This window comes from Sparus aurata, chromosome 15 (assembly GCF_900880675.1).
Source record: "Sparus aurata chromosome 15, fSpaAur1.1, whole genome shotgun sequence".
Taxonomy (NCBI): Eukaryota; Metazoa; Chordata; class Actinopteri; order Spariformes; family Sparidae; genus Sparus; species Sparus aurata.
In genome coordinates, this window is record NC_044201.1 from 13,113,870 (window position 1) to 13,132,207 (window position 18,338).

Consider the following 18,338-nt stretch of genomic DNA (forward strand, 5'->3'; position numbering starts at 1 on the left):
ACACATTTTTATGGCAACATACTAACTTTGCAAAAAAAAAAAAAGGGGGGTTATAAACCCTTGGCTTAACCGGTTTATACAATAGAGCATAGGTACAGAATTGAATTAGGTTTGCTGAGGAAGGTTCCCAGTAAACATAATTAAAAAATCTAAACTTTGCATATTCCAAAACTCTTTGAAATCTTAAATGTGGAGTTAGGCACGGATAAAGCGGAAGAAGATGGATGGATGAATGGATGGAGTTAGACACAACACTTAGTATCATATTTTTTTATGTTATTGTCTATACGTATGTTCATCCCAGGCCTTATTCGATAGTAGGCTCACAAAACTACTGTTAAGCCTATTTATCCCCATGGGGGAAATTGCTTGAATTACAGATGCTCCCTCTGGAATAGAAAATATCACGCTGTAGATATAAACAAGATTGGAGCTGTTGCACATTTTGGTATAACACGACATTATTGAATATAACACTATAATACCATATAACTCAGTATATTTCTTTAATACAACACTGCAGTAGGCTCTGTATACTAATTCATTTTCACTTACCTTAATAACAAATTTAAGAGGAGCCATTTCAGTGAACACTGCAGTCAGCTTGTTTCACCTGGAAGAAGTGTACAATCAGGGATTACACATAGTGGCCTGAAACATGCACTTTCCAGCAACTTTGTATGTTGATACTTGTTAGATAATGTTGAATAAGTGACAGAGCTTTTGAATGGCATGTTCTACTCAAAATAATGTAAATCCTCACGTCAACCGACATGGATGGTAAACCACTCTAACCTAGCTAACAAAGATTGGTTAAATTTTGCGTTAACGTCATATCCATAGAGCTCGTTTTAATATATTCAGACTGTGTAAACCAACTTAGACTAAATAAATATGGCCAGTTCAAATGCAGGTAGTCTCCAGCTAAAGCATTTTCGTCGTAATATCTAATTAGAGTTTATCGAGCGTGTTAAGTTACTCATTCTGTTAACTTCTCGGTTCGTTTAATGAGAACAGCTGGGCTCACAAGACGAAAGGCCAGTTCTAAGAAACAACATGGTGGCTCTAACGTTTAGCCATTGTTATCACATTACACGTTAATAACACTGCAGCAGTTTTAAATTAACATTCGGTCGATATTACGCTGGGTAAGAACCTTAAAATTGACAACAAATTTCATACCGCCAACAGTTTTCAAAAGGAGGCTGCAAGAGATGACGTCACTTGGTTTGTAGTCCGAAAACGGCAAAAGCTTTCAGTGGATGACTCTTGCCAAAAACAACACATCGCGGAAATACTGAGCAAGGTAAAAAAAAAAATAAAAAAAAAAATAGTGCCCATCTCTGTTTTTCAGCGGGGTAGTAGCGTTATTAAGTAATGAATTAATATATGTCGCTACGGTAACAATTTCTAAAAACGTCCAAAAGTATGCGACTGTTAATCGAATAGGACCCAACAAGGACCCAACGCAGTGATCGCTGCCATGGAAACGACTTGCATATTGGAGAAGCCTGCATCAACCTCGTCGTTAAATGTTATCGACATGTCTAAATATGATCTTTAATCGGATAATAGCGAGTATGACATTCAATCAACATTATCGTGTTTGTTTTAATGTACTATGGTTAAAGTTGTATCAAGTCTTTTGTTTATTTTCTGGTCAGGCACTGCTGTAAGTGTCACTACCCGAGTCGTGGCAAGCAAAGGCGCTTAACATGGAAGCAGGAAGGTGGCGTTTTCTATCAAACAACTAAAACAGCTTAAAGGACACTATAGTCGCTTATAAGTCGTCTCTTTTTCGTCATTTAGAGAGTAAACTCACTTCTGAAAGTTATGCCAAGCAACTCCTGTAACGTTTTTCTGTTGACAATGACCTTCCAGTGAATCTGCTGTGCCAGTGCTGTCAGAAAGTGTTGCTTCAATGATGTCTCGGCTCGCCAAGAAATCTCCATCTCTTTGTACGGACCAACCACTGGACAACACTGATATTTGTAACAAGCTTTATTTGCTTCGTCATCTCCTGACGTCTTGCTTTGGCCCGAGAGGAAGACTAAAACAGGTCCACAACAACATTGGAGGGCGCGTTGTAACTACCTCAACCTCCTCAGTTCTCCTGTCTGCTGTTTCCTCCTCACAGCCTTTCATCAATCTGATCAAAATCTCCATTCTCAACCACGTCTCTCGTTTCAGTGACTGTGGTTTGTTTGCTGCTATTCTCTGTTTGTCTATCATTGAGCGAGCAAAGCAGTCTGGTCTCAGGGGGAGTGTGGTTATCAAAGTGAACAAGTACTTGCTGGATTTGTGTACGTGTTACCTACAGCAAGAGGACTGTGGTGTTAGAGTGAAGCTGGATTTCTGCAGCAGCCAGAACTTGATCAAATTAGCTCGCAGTAGCATCTCCAGCAAACCAGCGTGTGTGCTAACAGAGCAGGAGACACTTCACATCAGCAGGTTGGCTGTCCAGGCTTTTTTGCTGACAGTTCCCTGTAACAGCCCAGGAACTACTGTCACACTTGGCAAAACAGTGATTGTCTCTGTTGAAGGTCACTCAGTGCTGAGCTCTTCAGTGTTTCCAGGTCTACTGGTGGACATGCCTGATGTCTTTCACCTCAACAACATGGAGTACCTGCATTCAAATCCACTGCGCATGGTGTTGTTTAGTGCATCTCTTGCTGGTGATCTTTCTGAACTAGGAGACGGGAGAATTGAGATGCACCCAGGTGTAGATACAGATTCACAGATCTTAGATCAGCTCCTGGAGCTCGGCAAACAAGTGGTTAAAGATGAGGTGAAGCTCTTTGTATGCCAGAAGGTGATCCACCCCGTTTTACAGCAGTACCTGAGGAGTCGTGGTATCATAGTGATAGAGCGACTGGGAATCACTCTCATGGAGCCACTTACTCAGCTGACAGGTAGGCCTGTACAAGTTTTTAAATCCTGGGTAGACCAATTTGACACATTAAGGTGTGTTTACAGGTGTTGAGGAGTGCTACTGCACAAAAGTAGCCTAAAACCTTTTTTGTCTATAAAGGAACCTGCATGTAATCTAATATATTTCCTCCAGTGATGTCACTCAGTGGCTCAGTTGCATTGTGGGTAATGTAGGGAAACGCCTGTGTCTGAAAGTCTGTTGGACTCATTTTTGACAGTTTAAAAACAAAAGCTCAAAATTGTCACAGCAGAACCAGAGGTATTGCCTTGATTACATGCATTCTTCTTTCTTTTCAAAACACGGAGCCTACATTACCCACCATGCAACTTAGACATTGGGTGACATCACTGAGACCTTTTTTTATTGGATTACATGCTGCTTTCTCTGGAGCCAAAAGGCTTTATACTATTTTTTTCCACAAATGCAGTAATACTCTCAAAGACCTGTCAACACACTTTGATGTGTAAATTGGTGGAGTTACCCTTTAATAATTTATGCAGGAGAATTGGGTATTCCTGGGGACATAATACTGGAATGTGTGTAAATGTGATCTTTGTAATTTTTGCATTCTTTCAGATGTGAAATCATGAAAGTACTTATGTACAGTGTACTGTCCCATTTTGCATATCTTTAATTTCTGTTCACTTAACAAACAGGTGCCCAGCCTGTGGCCACACTACACACCACAATCCCACCCCAGGCCTATGGTAAGGTAAGGGATCTCACTATCAGGCAGTTTGGATCCAAGACAATGCTGCATTTACAGCCTCCTGGGGAGTCGGCGATCTGTACGATGATCCTCTCTCACAGGAACGAGACAATGTTAAGTGAGCTGAAGGTAAGAGGAAGTGAGGTGTGTGTTGAGACCGTACTTTTGGTTCCTGGAGTTTTACTTCTTTCTGTAAATATGATTAATAATAAATGGCTCCATAAAACTCGACTGGTAGAGTGTTTCACAAGCAAAGCCGGTTGGAGAGATTCAACTCTTCTACAGCACTTTTGATAAAAGCATCCATCCATGAAATGGATTCCAACATCATCCTGGAATGACAGATGAACTGATGTGTTGGTTTCTGTCTGTTCAAGGTGGTGTGCCAGAAGACAGAGCATGTGCTGAGGTTCACCCTGAGGGAACCATCCGCCTTACTCGGTGGTGGGTGTACTGAGACCCACTTAGCTGCTTATGTCAGACACAAAGTGAGAGCCACTGTTCAGTCTTTAACCAGTCCAGTATTATTGATTCCACTTATCTCCACAGCAACCTCATTTAACCATGTCTTCATTATACCATATTTTTAGAGCATGAAAGAAGCCACAGAGGCACTATCTTCGCTAGGGTGCTCACAGACTGACTACCTTCTTGGCATAGAGGGATTCTGCCGCTCTCTGGAGTCTGTGGCCACAGCGCTGGAGCACGACGATGGGAAATCTTTACTCGACCTGACTCACGCTCACCACTGGACTCTACCTGCAGATGTCATGAAAGAACATATGGAGCACAATTTGGGCCCCTGTGGCTGTGGACTGGTGGAAAGTATTCCAGATAAGAAGTGGACTTATCTACACACTAAATACCCACAGATCTCACCTGCACCACTGGCAAGAGACACCGCTGTGCAGCCACGTGTGCTCGACTCCTTCACTGCTAAAGTCAACGCATTGCAAGTCGCTGTAGAAACTGCGAATCTTGCCCTGGATGTGCGATATGTAATTCACGATATGAACTAGCAGAGCAGATATTTTATTCAGTGTGGAATAAAAAAAAAAAACCCGAATATTCAGTTTTTAATTTTCAACTGTAGTATTCAGTTCAGACACTAGATGTTAGTATTGTCTCAAGTGAAATTTGATTCTGGTGTCAGTCAGAGGGAACGTCTTGCCTCTGTCCTGTTGTTGTATTGTGATTTACCGCTTTGTGAAGTCATTAAAGGGTAATACCAGCAATCTGACACATTAAAGCATGTTTACAGGGTTGGTGAGTACTACTGTGTGGACTTATTTTTTAATAAAAGCCTTTTGTGGCTCCAGAGGAAGCTGCATGTAATCTGATAAACTGTGTCCAGTAGCCACTGGGTGACATCACTGGAGGCAGTATGATATTACATGCAGCTTCCTCTCAAGCCACACATCTGATTATATTACTTTTTTTTGGCATAAGCAGTAGTTAACTGATGAGTAAAACAACACCTTAAAGTGTAAAATTGAAATCGTCATTAATATAATGGTAATTTGACCAACTAACCTAGAATACTTTACTGTTTGCTTTTATTTATCTTTTACATTTTTGCGACCTTTCTAGCCAATAACACTTTGAAATCTTAAAGGACAAGTGTGTATGATTTAGCTGAAGCTAGTGGTATGTTTGCAGATTGGAACCCACAACCTCCACTTACACACAACTACAGTGGCTCATAAAATGTGGGGGGAAAAAATGTGAAAGGCCCTCTTTAGAGTCGGTGTTCGCTTTGTCCATTCTGGGCTACTGTAGAAACTGGGCCGACTCCGTGGAAGAGGACTCACTCCCTCCATAGATATAAAAGGCTTGTTCTCAGGTTACTTAAACACAACAATACTTAGTTTCAAGTGATTGTATACTAATGAAAACACAAGTGTGAATATTATTTCCCTTCCTGCCACTGGAAGAATTCAGCTTGAAGTAATAAGACAAACCTGTATGACCGATACCAAATTCCCACCCTTTTTTGTTATTGTTGTTTTTTTGTTTTTTTCCAGTACATTATCTTACACCAACAATGTTACCAGTCTCAACCTGCTGATTTTCTTGGAAACTACCTGGAACATATGCAAATACAAAGACTAACCTCAGGCAATCAAATGTTCCCCTAGAAATGCCTTTTTGTTCATAATCATGTGCAGTGGTTTGTGTTTGGTGACATTCAGTATAATGAGCTGTGTTATTTGTTATGTATAAGTTATTTAGCTGTTGATCTATATAAATTACTTGCAAAAAAAAATGAACTTGGATTTCTTATCAGAAGAAATATGTTTTTCCCTATGGGCACTGGGTTTATCAGTGCCTTTTACAAATTTATTCCACAGCAGTTTATCTTAAAAGACTTGAACAAATGATCTTTTAAATGGTTTTGTACAGCACAATATAGTAATGACTGCAGGCAAAATCAAATGGATTCTTGTGAGTGACATGAGGGTTACTTCTGTTTAAAAATACAACAACAGGAATGCAGATTCCTCTGCTTGTCTTCTCCTGTCGGTTCAATCACTGTTGGCCCTCACAACATGACAGCCAGGAGCTTTTCCTTTCAGAAGATGAATGGAATCAAAGCCTTGCGTAACTTGGGATAGTCCTTGAATTTTTCTCGGTAGAAACTGAAATAGGAGCAGGACAACTGTCATTCATAAAAGGCATATGATGATGTGGATAAATTCAGGGCGGGTTTGCTTTTTCATTAATGTCTTGGGCACCTGTGATGGTAATAAGCTCTTGGTCCGATGAAACACAGGCTAAACAAAGCGAACGAGAGCGCCGGAAAGGACCAGGTGGCTACAGCATAGCCGAACCACTCCACTATCTCTCCTAAGTAGTTGGCACCGGACACATATTCAAACAGGCCTCCTGTGGGAGATTAAGAAGACAGTGGAGTTGACAGTGGACAACAAGCAGAGTGAATAAGAGGTTATCTAAGTGCGATCTCCTTTTCTTACCTGTGGGAATCTTGTAAACTACTTCCCCTGGTTTCCTCAAGTTACGTAGAATATAGTCACTATGTATATTGACGGCCATGCCAATATAAAACAGAAGCAAACCTAGAGAAATGGTCAGTCATTTGAAATGTTTGCAATCTGTGATTCAGATATAAAACCATACAATTCGTGAGGCTTTTTATATTTTAAAAATGAAAGTTTTCAAAGCAAGGAATAAATACTGCTCCCACCAGTTTTATAGCGATAGTCGGCTGACCACTCATCATCAAACTGGGCACAGTGCAGCAGGTAATGTCCCTGCAGGAAACCATTCAGACAGCAGAAGAAACCTGCAGCCACCATCACAGCCAGCGGGAAAGGCTTTCCTCTGGTCAGCAGTGAATAGACGAATGTCCTGTGGTTTGTGAAGAAATAGCAGATGCAGCAGGTGCAGCGAGAAAGGGGGTCAGTAGTGCATTTAATCCATGCTGGTACATGTAAATGACATGTTTTACAAGAGATTTTGAACAAATGCTTTTAAACATTTAAGTCCAGGCAAATAAAGGTGCCATTAAGCCTCATTCTTCATGGGTAGTTACCGAGGCATTCCTCAGTGTTTTGGCCTTCAGATTGTAGCAGCAGGGGATCTCTTTTCCTAAGCTCTTTTTCAGTGTCTTCATCTGAAAATGTGTAACTTGGTTCCTGCTTTCACATACAAACTAGCTGAATATATTGAAATAGCAATATGATGATAACAAAAAAACACAACGTGTTTGCTGTTTTCTGTAAGAAAATACAAAAATTATAGGTTGCAATCATTATTACTGTCAAACAAGAGGTCAAGAGTGCAGCTTGACCTCTGGCCTCTTCCCCAGCAACAAAAAGCCAGAAAAAGGAGTACTAATATGAACTGAGACGCTAGCATCTCCTACTTGCTCAAGTTTGAGGAACTGTAGCACGTCAGAGAATGGCTGTGCTGCTTATCCGAAGCAGACAACATGTTCATGTCAGAAATAGCCAAAACATGTCTGTGACGCAAAAGGCGTCTCACTTTGTGATACTGGCAGTTTGCTCACATGTGTCTCAGCACACATGATGTCTGATATGACTCATGTAATGCCAAGTATTTAGTTTCTGTACGCTTGTTTTGAGCTTAGTATATAAAACTTGGTTGATCATTTTGATCTAAAGACAGAGACATCTCTGGACCTCATCCTCTTTATCCCCTCATCTAGGACTTGCTAAACTTTGTCTCTCAAGAGAGGGAAAAGCATTAAAGGAATTAGGACAAACCTTTAACCTGATAGTGATGCCTAGTGTGAGGCTCGAGGCAGAACTTGGAGCAGGGCTTCATTGGACCATGGCCTAGGTCTCTTAAGCAGTGTAATAAGTAATAGAGCTGTACTTTTTGTCAAATTAGACAAAAACTGGAAAAAAATATGGTCTTTATTAAACAGTTGACAAACACTGTTTGTGCCCTAAGTATACTAATACATCGCAAACCGAACTTTGTGTCAAATCAGACGAAAAATATAAACAATATTATTTATCAGACAATAAAAAGCAAAGTTTTACACCTAAGTAAATAATATGACGTGACAAAAAATAGAAAATACTAGAGCTACACTGTTACCCACTATTTTAAAATTGTACAATTGCAAATCAAATTAAAGCTGCAAGCAGCGTTGAACGGGCCCTCGCAGTCCACGCGCGTCGGGGGCGTGCTGCTGCCGATGCATGCTGCCGTCGGGGCATGCTCAAGCAACACCTTCCGCTGAGGAAGTCGTTGCTTTATCATTCTTTGGACTGCTATTGCCGGTATGAAATAATGTATGATGAAGTCAGAAAAACTGTGTGACCTGCTGCATGATTCCGAAGACAAAGACTGAGTCGATGGTCCGCCTCTGGACTGGCTGAAGAAAATGTGCACACGAGGCATGATGCAATGAAATAGGTTCAGGAAGAAGCTGAACAAACCTTCCAGCTTCTCGCACAGTGGAAGGCACAAACTCCCCTAATGGTTTCAAAACACTGGATGATGTCACCTTTGTGCTAAAACAGTGTTCACTGCACAGATATACAGAAAAGTTGGATAGGGCTGAAAGAGTTTAAAAAGTTTAACATTTTCATAGCTGAACATGAAGCGGAATGATTGAAGGAGTTGAAAAGGCAGAAAGATGAATATCTGAAAAGGCTCAAAAGCTGTAGAGTAAGACGGATGAAAGAGCTTAAAAAGGTGAAAAAAGACTGAAAAGGTGGAAAGTTTAAAGCAGAAAGAGCTTAAAATGGCTGCATCGTCTATGTAAAATGAAAGATGCAGGGTCCAAATCCAGCTGAAGAGAATTCTTTCTCCAGATTTTCCAGCTGCTCCCCACTCTAAAGATGATGTCACACACTGTAGCTCACGCACTACACACGCATTCTTCAGATACACACGCTGGAGAAGTAACAGAGACAAAGATGAAGATGTCCCCACAGGAATGAATGGGAAAACGCCTCCCAAACCCCTGCGAATTTTGAAAAAACTGTGATGTAATGACCAAAATATTTATATGTTGAGTGAGAGGAGACATGGCTGAACTCAGTCAGGTCAAATCAATTTTATTTGTATAGCCCAAAATCACAGTCACATTGCCTCAGTGGGCTTTACAATCTGTACAGTGAACAACATCCTCTGTCCTTAGACCATCGATTCGAGTGAAGAAAAACTTCACATGTTGATGGAAAAAAAACCTTTTAACAGGGTAAAAAGAAACAATGGAAGAAACCTCAGGAAGAGCCACAGAGGAGGGATCCCTCTTCCAGGACGGACAGACATGCAATAGATGTTGCGTGTACAGAAAAGAGCAACAATTCACAGTTTACAAGTTACATCAACAGAAAATTTGATACAATTTGATTTGATTTGAACTCGTCATATCGTTTTTATTCCTGGAAAGTGAGAAATGAGGGCAGAAATGCGAGAGACAAATCAGGTACCGTCTGCTCTCCTTCAGAAATTTAGGCTCAAAATTAACATTGCGGCTTATAGGGCAGCTGCTTCGGTTGTTGTCGCTCCAGGGCTTCCACATCCAAAACTGTAAGCCGTACATCTTAAATGAGACCATCAGCTGAAAACCAACAAGATTTCCTCCATTTCTTTGTATACATTGTCTATGTTGAGTATAAGGTTTGGGATCTAAATCAAGCTGAAGAGAATTTTTTCTCCAGTTCTTCCAGCTGCTCTCCATTCTTGCGATGATGTCACACACTGTAGCTCACGCAATACACACCCATTATAAAATGAGAAAATGGCCTAAAAATCCTTAAAACTAAAACTGTGATGATTTGAAAACCGTAAAAGAATTTTAAAAATAGAATACATGCCCAACAGTTCAAAGTCTTATGACTCTTTAAAAGTTGGAATGGTGTCTCTAGCTTAAAGCATGAGGGACAATGAGAGGTTGAAAGTCGATGAGTTTTGAGGAGGATTTGAAGATTTCCCCATTTACTTTCCATTCAAAATGATTAGACTGCTACCAGAGCGCCATCTATGGGCCGATTTGCACCAAATTTTACACAGTGCATCATTAGGTGATACCACACAATCATGAGTATTTATGTGATAATCGGACTGTATTTCATGAAGATATGCAAGATTGACTGTTTTCAACACAATATGCAGGAATTTGTCATTTTATATTTCAGGCGTTTTAAGGACTATCAAAATTCTTTTGATAACTTTTTGTCAGGAGGGTCCACAGATGCTTCACGCAAAGTTTGGTGCAAATCACTCAAATTGCCTAGGAGGAGTTCGAAAAAGTAGGTTTTTCATTTGTCGCGATTTTGCAAATGGAAAGTTAGCACGAAAGTGGGCGTGGCCTACACCAAACAATTCAACTGAATGGAGGGAACACATCGGGATGAGGTTTAATAATATGCAACATATTAAGTGGGAGTTATGAGCCAAAAACGCTTTTGCATTGAAAATAGCGCCACCTGGTGGTCATTTTCGGTGAGTAAGTCACAGGGGCCATTCTATAGCACCTCTATGAATTTCATTTCCATAAGTGTTATGGTGTGGGCACAGGGCCAATTATGCAATTAAAGTGACGCCAGAGCGCCACCTAGTGGTGGATCGGTAAACCCTTTGTCAGATGTCCTCAGGAGGGCACTGACAATAAATGTACCAAGTTTCGTCTTATTCCGATGAACCGTTGTGGAGATATAAAATACATCAATTTAAAGAGCGCCACCTTGTGGTCATCGCCTAAAATTTTGCACAGGGCCTCAGGGGCTCATGGGGAAGTAGTATCCTGAGTTTCATGTCATTTGATCTGACTACTGTGGTAATATCCAACACTTCCTGTTTTGAGCCAAATCTGCAGGAATTTGTTATTTAATAACTTCAAAATTATTTATTTTAATTAGAATCCTTTAATAAATTTTTGTCAGGGGGGTCCACAGATGCTGTGTGCCAAGATTCGTGCAAATCGGTGAAATCGCCTGGGAGGAGTTCGAAAAAATCGCCTGGGAGGAGTTCGAAAAAGTAGGTTTTCGACATTTTGCGACGTAGCGAAAAAAAACGGTAGGCGGAAATGGGCGTGGCCTATACCACGAGATTCAGCACAATCCACTGAACGCGTGGATGTATGGTGTTTGAATGTGCGACTAAGTATATGGGAGTTATTAGCCAAAACGCGCTTTCCTTAATAACAGCGCCACCTAGTGGTGGAAATTCAGGACGACAATAGATTATAAAATTTTTCGCCAGGTCTGACTTATATTCCAAGTTTGGTGAGTTTTGGGGTATGTTCAGGCAGTGAAAAATGCGATCATTTTCGACAAAGGAAAAAAAAAAGAAGAAGAATAATCATTACAATTTCAATAGGGACCTCGCAGGTTCCCTGCTCGGGCCCTAATTAATTGCCACGTCAGATCCAAACTATATTAATTAGATGCTTTTTTTAACCTTACCACCAAATAATAACACCACACCACGCACTGTAATATGACAGAAGTAGTGCCATACCCACCATGGTAGGACATAGAACAGAGATAGCTCTTTATTTCCTCCCTATAGACAGAAAACTAGGCAGTATTTTGCAGTACAGTTTTCTTGCATGCATGTGGCTATATAGGTTTTTAGTAGCCCACCAATGAACCCCACAGGACTCTGGAGAACATCCTGGCTACAAGACACCATCTTCACTGTCCAATAGCATATCATGTTCTGTCCAATTTGAAATAAAATTTGGCTTGTTACGTATTATTAGTTTACTTAGGGTATAACGGTATTTGTTATCTGTCTAATAAAGACCATATTATTTCAATTTTTGTCCGTTCTTACACAAAGTAGGGCTTATTAGATCGTATATGCAGTGTTGGCTGTAACGAGTAGTGTAAGACATTACTGGTCTGAATGTAGTAATCACATTACAGTTCGCCAAGCTCGTTGCTTACGTTACATTGCTAGGTTAATCAATTTTAACAGCATAGTCACACGCATCACACACAACGGGCTGTGTGTGCGGGGGGGGGGACAGTGATTGGTTAGGGTTTGGCACGAGGTATCTTTCACTATCATCAGTTAGTCGCCACCCGCGAGGGGAGATGGGATAACAATGGCAGCGCCAACAACATGAGCAAAACATGCTGCTGCATGCCACTTGCATGAAGACCCCCCGCTGCGTAAAGCCACTTTTGATGGTTGGAGATATGAATGTAACGAGTAATGTAACTAATTACTTTCTTCAGGGAGTAATCATGTAATGTAAGGCATTACTATTTTTGAGACTAATGTGTAATACATTACTTTTTTGAGTAACGAGCCCCAACACCGCTTATATGTGTTCTCTAAAATAAAGTGCAACACTTGCTCTAGAAGTTTAACTGTTGGATGACCAATACGGAAAGAAAATATTCCGCTATAAAGAATGCAACTAGATTCATTATGAATGCATGAATTTAGAGTAGCCATACACTGTATAAGTATACTTTTGATGTTCATACTGTGCATAAACAGGCGGAGTAAATGTTTGGTAAGTGCGTCAACTAAAATATGTCAATATGAGAAGTGTATGATATAATACTTCAGGTGTGAGAAAATGTTAAACAAAATGTGAGTAAATATGAGAAAAAAGTCTAAACCTCACCAAACTACTGTACATTAATTAAATGTGAAAAATCTCTCCTGTTAATAGGCAAATCTTGTGTGGTTGCTTGTATTTTGTATGAGTCAGGCTGTGTACTTTCCAACTCACAACTCCAAAGAAACTGATCATATTTTTTCATACTTAATGTCATATACACATTAAATGGCCCAAACCAGGTTTCACTCACTACATTTACCTTTGGAAGTAGTGCATGCAAAAGGTCCCAAGCAGCAGGTACTTCCCCATACTGGAGCCTTTGTGCGAGGTGAGCATTAATAGTATGGGGATCAGGAGAGCCGGCATCTCCTGCAGGAACCAGGCGACTCTGGCTGGCACCATCCGAGCCAGAGGTGAGGGTCCCATATGGCGGCCATAGGAAGGCTGTGTCTTCCTGTGGTGGACCAAGTGCCCGAGTCCCGTCAGGATCATCCCACAGCTGAGATAGCTGACCAAGTCCCCATAGCAGTGCATGTCGAATTCTGACACAGGGTCGGCAGGTGTTGCAGAGATCCTTTCCTTTTACAAAACTGATGGTAAGTATTTGTATGTTAAATGGATATAAACAGCCTCTCTGACTCCTCCCAAACCAAAGAGAGAGAGTGAGGTGTGTGTGTGTGTGTGTGAGCCTGCTGAAATATGAGAGTGCCCCCCTTTTCAGTGTGGGAACAAACATTGCTGGGGTTAGGTTGTGGTTATCCTTTGCACCTAATATCCACACAGATATTAAACTGCCGGATTTCCCAAGAACTACAATAGCAGTGACCAGAATAGCGTGTAATATTACAATCACCATGAAGTCAGCTGCTATACATACATTTGCATCAGTCTGAGGTCAACTGGGTTCCCTCGCTTATGAAACTTCCTCTGCCTGTCCATTCTGTCAAGACTTTTTTAAATTCCCTTGTTTGTAGTGTCAAACGTACCATCCAGTGTACTTTTAAATAATAATCAGAGTACAGTAGTGAAGCATATATGATCTTAAACTTTCAGCCTACTGATATCAGTCTTCAAGGGAAAAGAAGGAATGAGGCAATATCATACCTCAGCCAAAAGTGCAACTGTAGATCATCAGAACTGTAACCTGTTCTTCCTGATCTGAGCCCCAACATGCCTTACTGGCAACATTACACAGCAACTGAATACTGCCTGGTAGTGTCTGTAATAATCTGATTTTTGTAACTGGGAGATTCTGTGTTTCTTGAGCTGTGATTATACATAATATGAAAACTGAACTGGTTCTGTCTTTCGTATACATTAATTGAAAAATTCACCATTCTGTTATTTCTTGTTTACTTAGGCTGAGGACGGTTAGATGGTTGCAGCATTCTGTTGGCCTTATTACGTAAACGTCACTTATAAATGTCAAATTTATGGATAGTGTAAATTAGGTTCACAGTAATTCTACTGTTGACACTGAAAAACATTATAAACTATTTCTTAAGCGATTGTAAAGGTATTTAAACATCAGTTGCACCTTAATAATGGCCACTCAAATAATGTTTAAAGATACTGACACAGTACTTAACATTTACATTAAATATCAGTTGCAACTTTACTAGAAACAACTGCTCAATAAAAGGTGTATTAATCATTTCATTGTTCATGTTTCATACTTGTTTATTAATCATTTCATTTAATTTACAATTTATTAATGACGGTAATTATATAAAATGTTCTTATGAGGCACTGATGAGACCTTATGATCATTTTGGAGGATGTAGTTCATGTTGCTGTTGCACTGTATTGCATATACTGACAATGAAAGAAACTGGTGTTTCTATTATTATTATTATTATCTATTTGAACGAGCTTAGGTAAAACCACAAACCACAGTCTGAATAATGCAATCATGAGGGCAGGATTTATTACAGGACTGTGGAAAGATTGCATGAGTTTTAGTTTAGTGTACCTAATAAACTGGTGTATAAACAAATTATAAACAATATTATCTTTTAAAGTCGTGAAATACAGGATCGTGTTTTCATTGTTCCAACCACTTGGCTCCCTCTGCTGGTGACATTACTTAATGTTGTCACTGTTAACTGACACTAGATATACAGAATTATTAAACCCAAATATGATGGAATGAAACTAAGTGCATTTTCTCACAACAATACTACTATAGCACACTTTGAGGTACTTTTACTTTACTTCATACTAGTATTTTTTATGGGGTCAAATACTGTACTTTTGACATTATACTAAATTTGTTTGATAGGTTTAGTCACTTGTTAGTAACAGATCACAATTGCTGCATCGGAGCCAAAGCAGCACATTTCCTATTGTTTTATTTCTAATGGCAATTGTATGAATAATAAACAAAACACTGATTTATATAAATCAGAAAAATGCTAAATATCATATCCAATTTACGGTCAGGCAGATAATCCTATAGTATACATACATGTAAATAAAAACCATAAATTTATATTTACATTTAATTTGTCAACAATGAAATATACATTTATATTTACATTTCATTTGTAAATAATAAAAAATATGTTTATATTTACATTAAATTGTATTTACTTGGAATTTGATACTTAAAGCATCTTATCGTAAATAAATGCACTTAAGATTTAACTCAAGTACTAACCGTATGGGTGACTTACAACACTGCAGTAATCATTTTAGCACAATATATTTTACTCAAGTATATTTTACTCAAGTATGACTTTTGGGTATTTTTTTTTACAGCATTGGTTAACTGGGTTAAAAACTGCAGGTTACAACCAATCACATTACACTTAATCTGTTGCAGCGCTAAAAAATAAATGAGGCAGCTTATCAACTCAAACTGAGGAGAAATCCATACGAATGAAATGCATATACCAAGTCAGTAGTTTTCAGTGTGATTGTAAATACCTGAAGAACAAGACACCAGAGCAGACATGCTTTTCAGTACATTTTACTTGTTTTGTAACATGAATCCATGGCCTCATCTGAAGAGCCTTTTGGGATGCTTTGTCAGTGGAACCTGAGATAAAAATAACTCCATTTAGGGAGCAGTTAAGTAGTATATTTTAGATTTAGGTGACGTTTAAGTTCCTATTTTCTAAGCAAGAAAAAGAAGAATACAAAAACAATTTCTAAAAGACAAACAAAGATCCATAAACAGAAAAATGAACAGTGTTGAGGTTCAGCCTTTGTCTCTCTACAGGTATGAGGTGAGGTGGAGAAAACAGAACACCACTCCCTGCTGGAGAAAGGAATAACAGTTGGTGCCATTTTTGACCAACAGATGAGGTGGGGGGACACACACACACACACTCCTGGAGTGCTGGGTGAGCTGGAGACACTGTTGGGCACTGGGCTGGGGAGAGGGTACATTAACACAAATGGAAAGAACACATTCTAAAATAAGACTAAAAGTGAGATTACGCTTTAAATGTATATATGTGCAACAGTGATAAAAGGCACAATAGCACAGTGTGTCATGCTTTACTGGTTTCCCTTAAATTAATGTCAGTCTGTGCCCACTTGGTTAAACCAGACATTGTAGCTCAATGCTATGTGCGACGCCTCTTATGGTGCCAAGAGGGATGTTAGAGGACTGCATCGTTTAGGTGGAAACACTTGACTTCAGCAGGAAAAAGCCAGTCCGTAAAATTTCAAATATCAAATGACAGACTTTGCGTACTGCCAATATCATATTGTCACTGAAGGTCTGTACTGTCGCTATGAATCATCAGGTTTTTGCATTCAGCTTTGGGATGTGTTTGTTAATCTATGAAAATTGGACTATTTCAGGCAGCAGGACTACATTACACTAAAAACACTATCTTTGTTTTTCTTAACAACTGCGATTCTCATGCTCGACATTTCATAACACACAAATATTCTTTCTTTACAGAATCAGATCCAATACAATACAGCAGAGAGCAACATGTGTAACTTTTCTGGGGAGATTGTTAATCCTTTTAGCAACGCTGTGCTAATCTTAAAACTCAGACCATCTATTATTACTTGTTATAGCTACTGTATCAGAGGTCAGTTTGAAGTGAATTGTTAAACACAGAGAAGCAACAAAACTGGAACGCAAACCTTCAAACAAGGATGAAGACCTAAGTCTTCCCAATAACTACTGACATTCTTAAAGAGTCAGTTCATCCCAAAGTCAAAAACCTGTTCTGCTATTTATCCATCTAGATAGCACTCAGCTTGCTGTGCTCGAAACACCCAAAACACAATGTGCAGTTTCAATGTAGGAACTATTTTCTTTCTACTGAACTACACTTGCGAACTGTATTACCACGCAGAAGGAAGCGTGCAACTACTCATGGATGACAAGCTGGCTATCTAAGGGCTCTGACACATCAGGTCGACAGTCAGCCGTTGGCAAGCGTCAGTGTCCCTAGTTTTTGTGGTGTGTCCTGCACTGTTAAGATAAGGGCATGTGATGAGAAACTGACAAAAAAAGGGAAAGTCGTTTGCGCTGTAGTATCCATGATCTCAACTAGGGGTGTGCCAAAATATCGATACTATGATATATCCAAAATTTCGTCTTGAGGTACGTTATCGATACACTGGTGCCAAATATTGATATTTAATAATGTAAAAAAAAAAAATATTAGTATAAAAATATATATTTTTTTTTTTTTGGCCCACCACCACCCCTCTTCGGAGGACAGCTTTATCTTGTTTCAAACATAGGTATACAACCAAATAAAATAAAAAAAATGGTTTAAGTAGCTCTAAAACCCACACATATAGATATTCAATGATAGTTGTAGTCAGTGTGTGTGTTAAGAAGAGTCACTGTGCAATATACTCTTTGTTTACTTGGCTGTCATTCATGTGAAATTGATTGACAATGTTTTGTCATTCCTGTGAAATGGATTCAGTACAGTCAATAAATTCTGAATTTCTTCAGTGACACAGATATCGTGATGTATCATGGATGAAATTTCTTGCAATATATCGATTATCACAGAATCGCTGTATCGTGATATTATCGTTATCGTGAGCAAAATATCGTGATAGTATCGTATCGCGAGGTACCTGGTGATACCCAGCCCTAATCTCAACTATTTAGTGCAGTTTCTATGTAATTTTCCCTCTGCCTCTTTGCCAGTGGCATTTAAACTTTTTATCAGACATATTCTCGATTTGAAGTGGCTATATTAAATGATGATAACAAATGACGGCACTTTGAGCACCGCAAGCTGAGTACAATCTAGTTCCATTATATTCAAGAGAAGGAAGTCATCTCCAGATGGATAAACAGCACAACAGGTAGAGGAGAAATGTCTATTTTTGATTTTGGGGATGAACTGTCTCTTTAAATCAAAAATGTAAATCACTAACTAATAAACAGACATAATCACAGTTCCTACAATTCAACAAGACCACCAAAGTCTTTACTACGTCGCTGCTTTGTTCAGGCGTAAATAAAAGCGTTGCTGCTCCTACAGAACTGAATTTGTAACAGAGGATGTTTTCCATAGCCTCGCAAAAAATAGAAAACCTTTGCTCGAGTCTCCTACACAGACATTTCAACGACTACCGATTCAAGGTGGCAGTGTAAACAAAGACTAGAGGTTTCAGCGTTTGGAGTAATTTCGACAATATCCAGCTTTGATTACATCTCTGTAGGGGTATGCTGGCCT

At 39.4% G+C, this 18,338-nt stretch overlaps 3 protein-coding genes across 7 annotated transcripts in view; 1 reads left to right on the forward strand and 2 right to left on the reverse strand.

Annotated features, from left to right (window-relative positions):
• slx4ip (SLX4 interacting protein) overlaps nt 1-1,421 on the reverse strand; it is a 39,582-nt gene extending 38,161 nt beyond the window's left edge. Inside the window, exons 1-2 of one of the 5 annotated variants that reach the window (XM_030442281.1) lie at nt 1,183-1,421; nt 556-613 (exon numbers count right to left, since the gene is read on the reverse strand). In XM_030442281.1, the coding sequence (XP_030298141.1) occupies nt 556-582 (27 nt within the window). In that variant the 5' untranslated portion in view covers nt 583-613; nt 1,183-1,421. The other 4 variants (XM_030442277.1, XM_030442280.1, XM_030442279.1 and 1 more) reach the window with 4 other exon arrangements.
• A 134-nt stretch (nt 1,422-1,555) lies between these two features.
• Nucleotides 1,556-4,914, forward strand: mkks (MKKS centrosomal shuttling protein). The gene is made up of 4 exons (XM_030442276.1): nt 1,556-2,912; nt 3,589-3,770; nt 4,019-4,129; nt 4,232-4,914. Exons 1-4 carry the CDS (start codon nt 1,922-1,924, stop codon nt 4,658-4,660), a joined length of 1,713 nt encoding a protein of 570 aa, XP_030298136.1. The 5' UTR covers nt 1,556-1,921; the 3' UTR covers nt 4,661-4,914.
• Nucleotides 4,915-5,934: 1,020 nt separating this feature from the next.
• srd5a2b (steroid-5-alpha-reductase, alpha polypeptide 2b) lies at nt 5,935-17,308 on the reverse strand. The gene is made up of 5 exons (XM_030442283.1): nt 12,926-17,308; nt 6,847-7,010; nt 6,617-6,718; nt 6,377-6,527; nt 5,935-6,280 (listed from the first exon to the last, which is right to left on the reverse strand). The coding sequence occupies exons 1-5, from the start codon at nt 13,198-13,200 to the stop codon at nt 6,214-6,216; spliced, it is 759 nt and encodes a 252-aa protein (XP_030298143.1). The 5' UTR covers nt 13,201-17,308; the 3' UTR covers nt 5,935-6,213.
• Between the last annotated feature and the right edge of the window lie 1,030 nt (nt 17,309-18,338).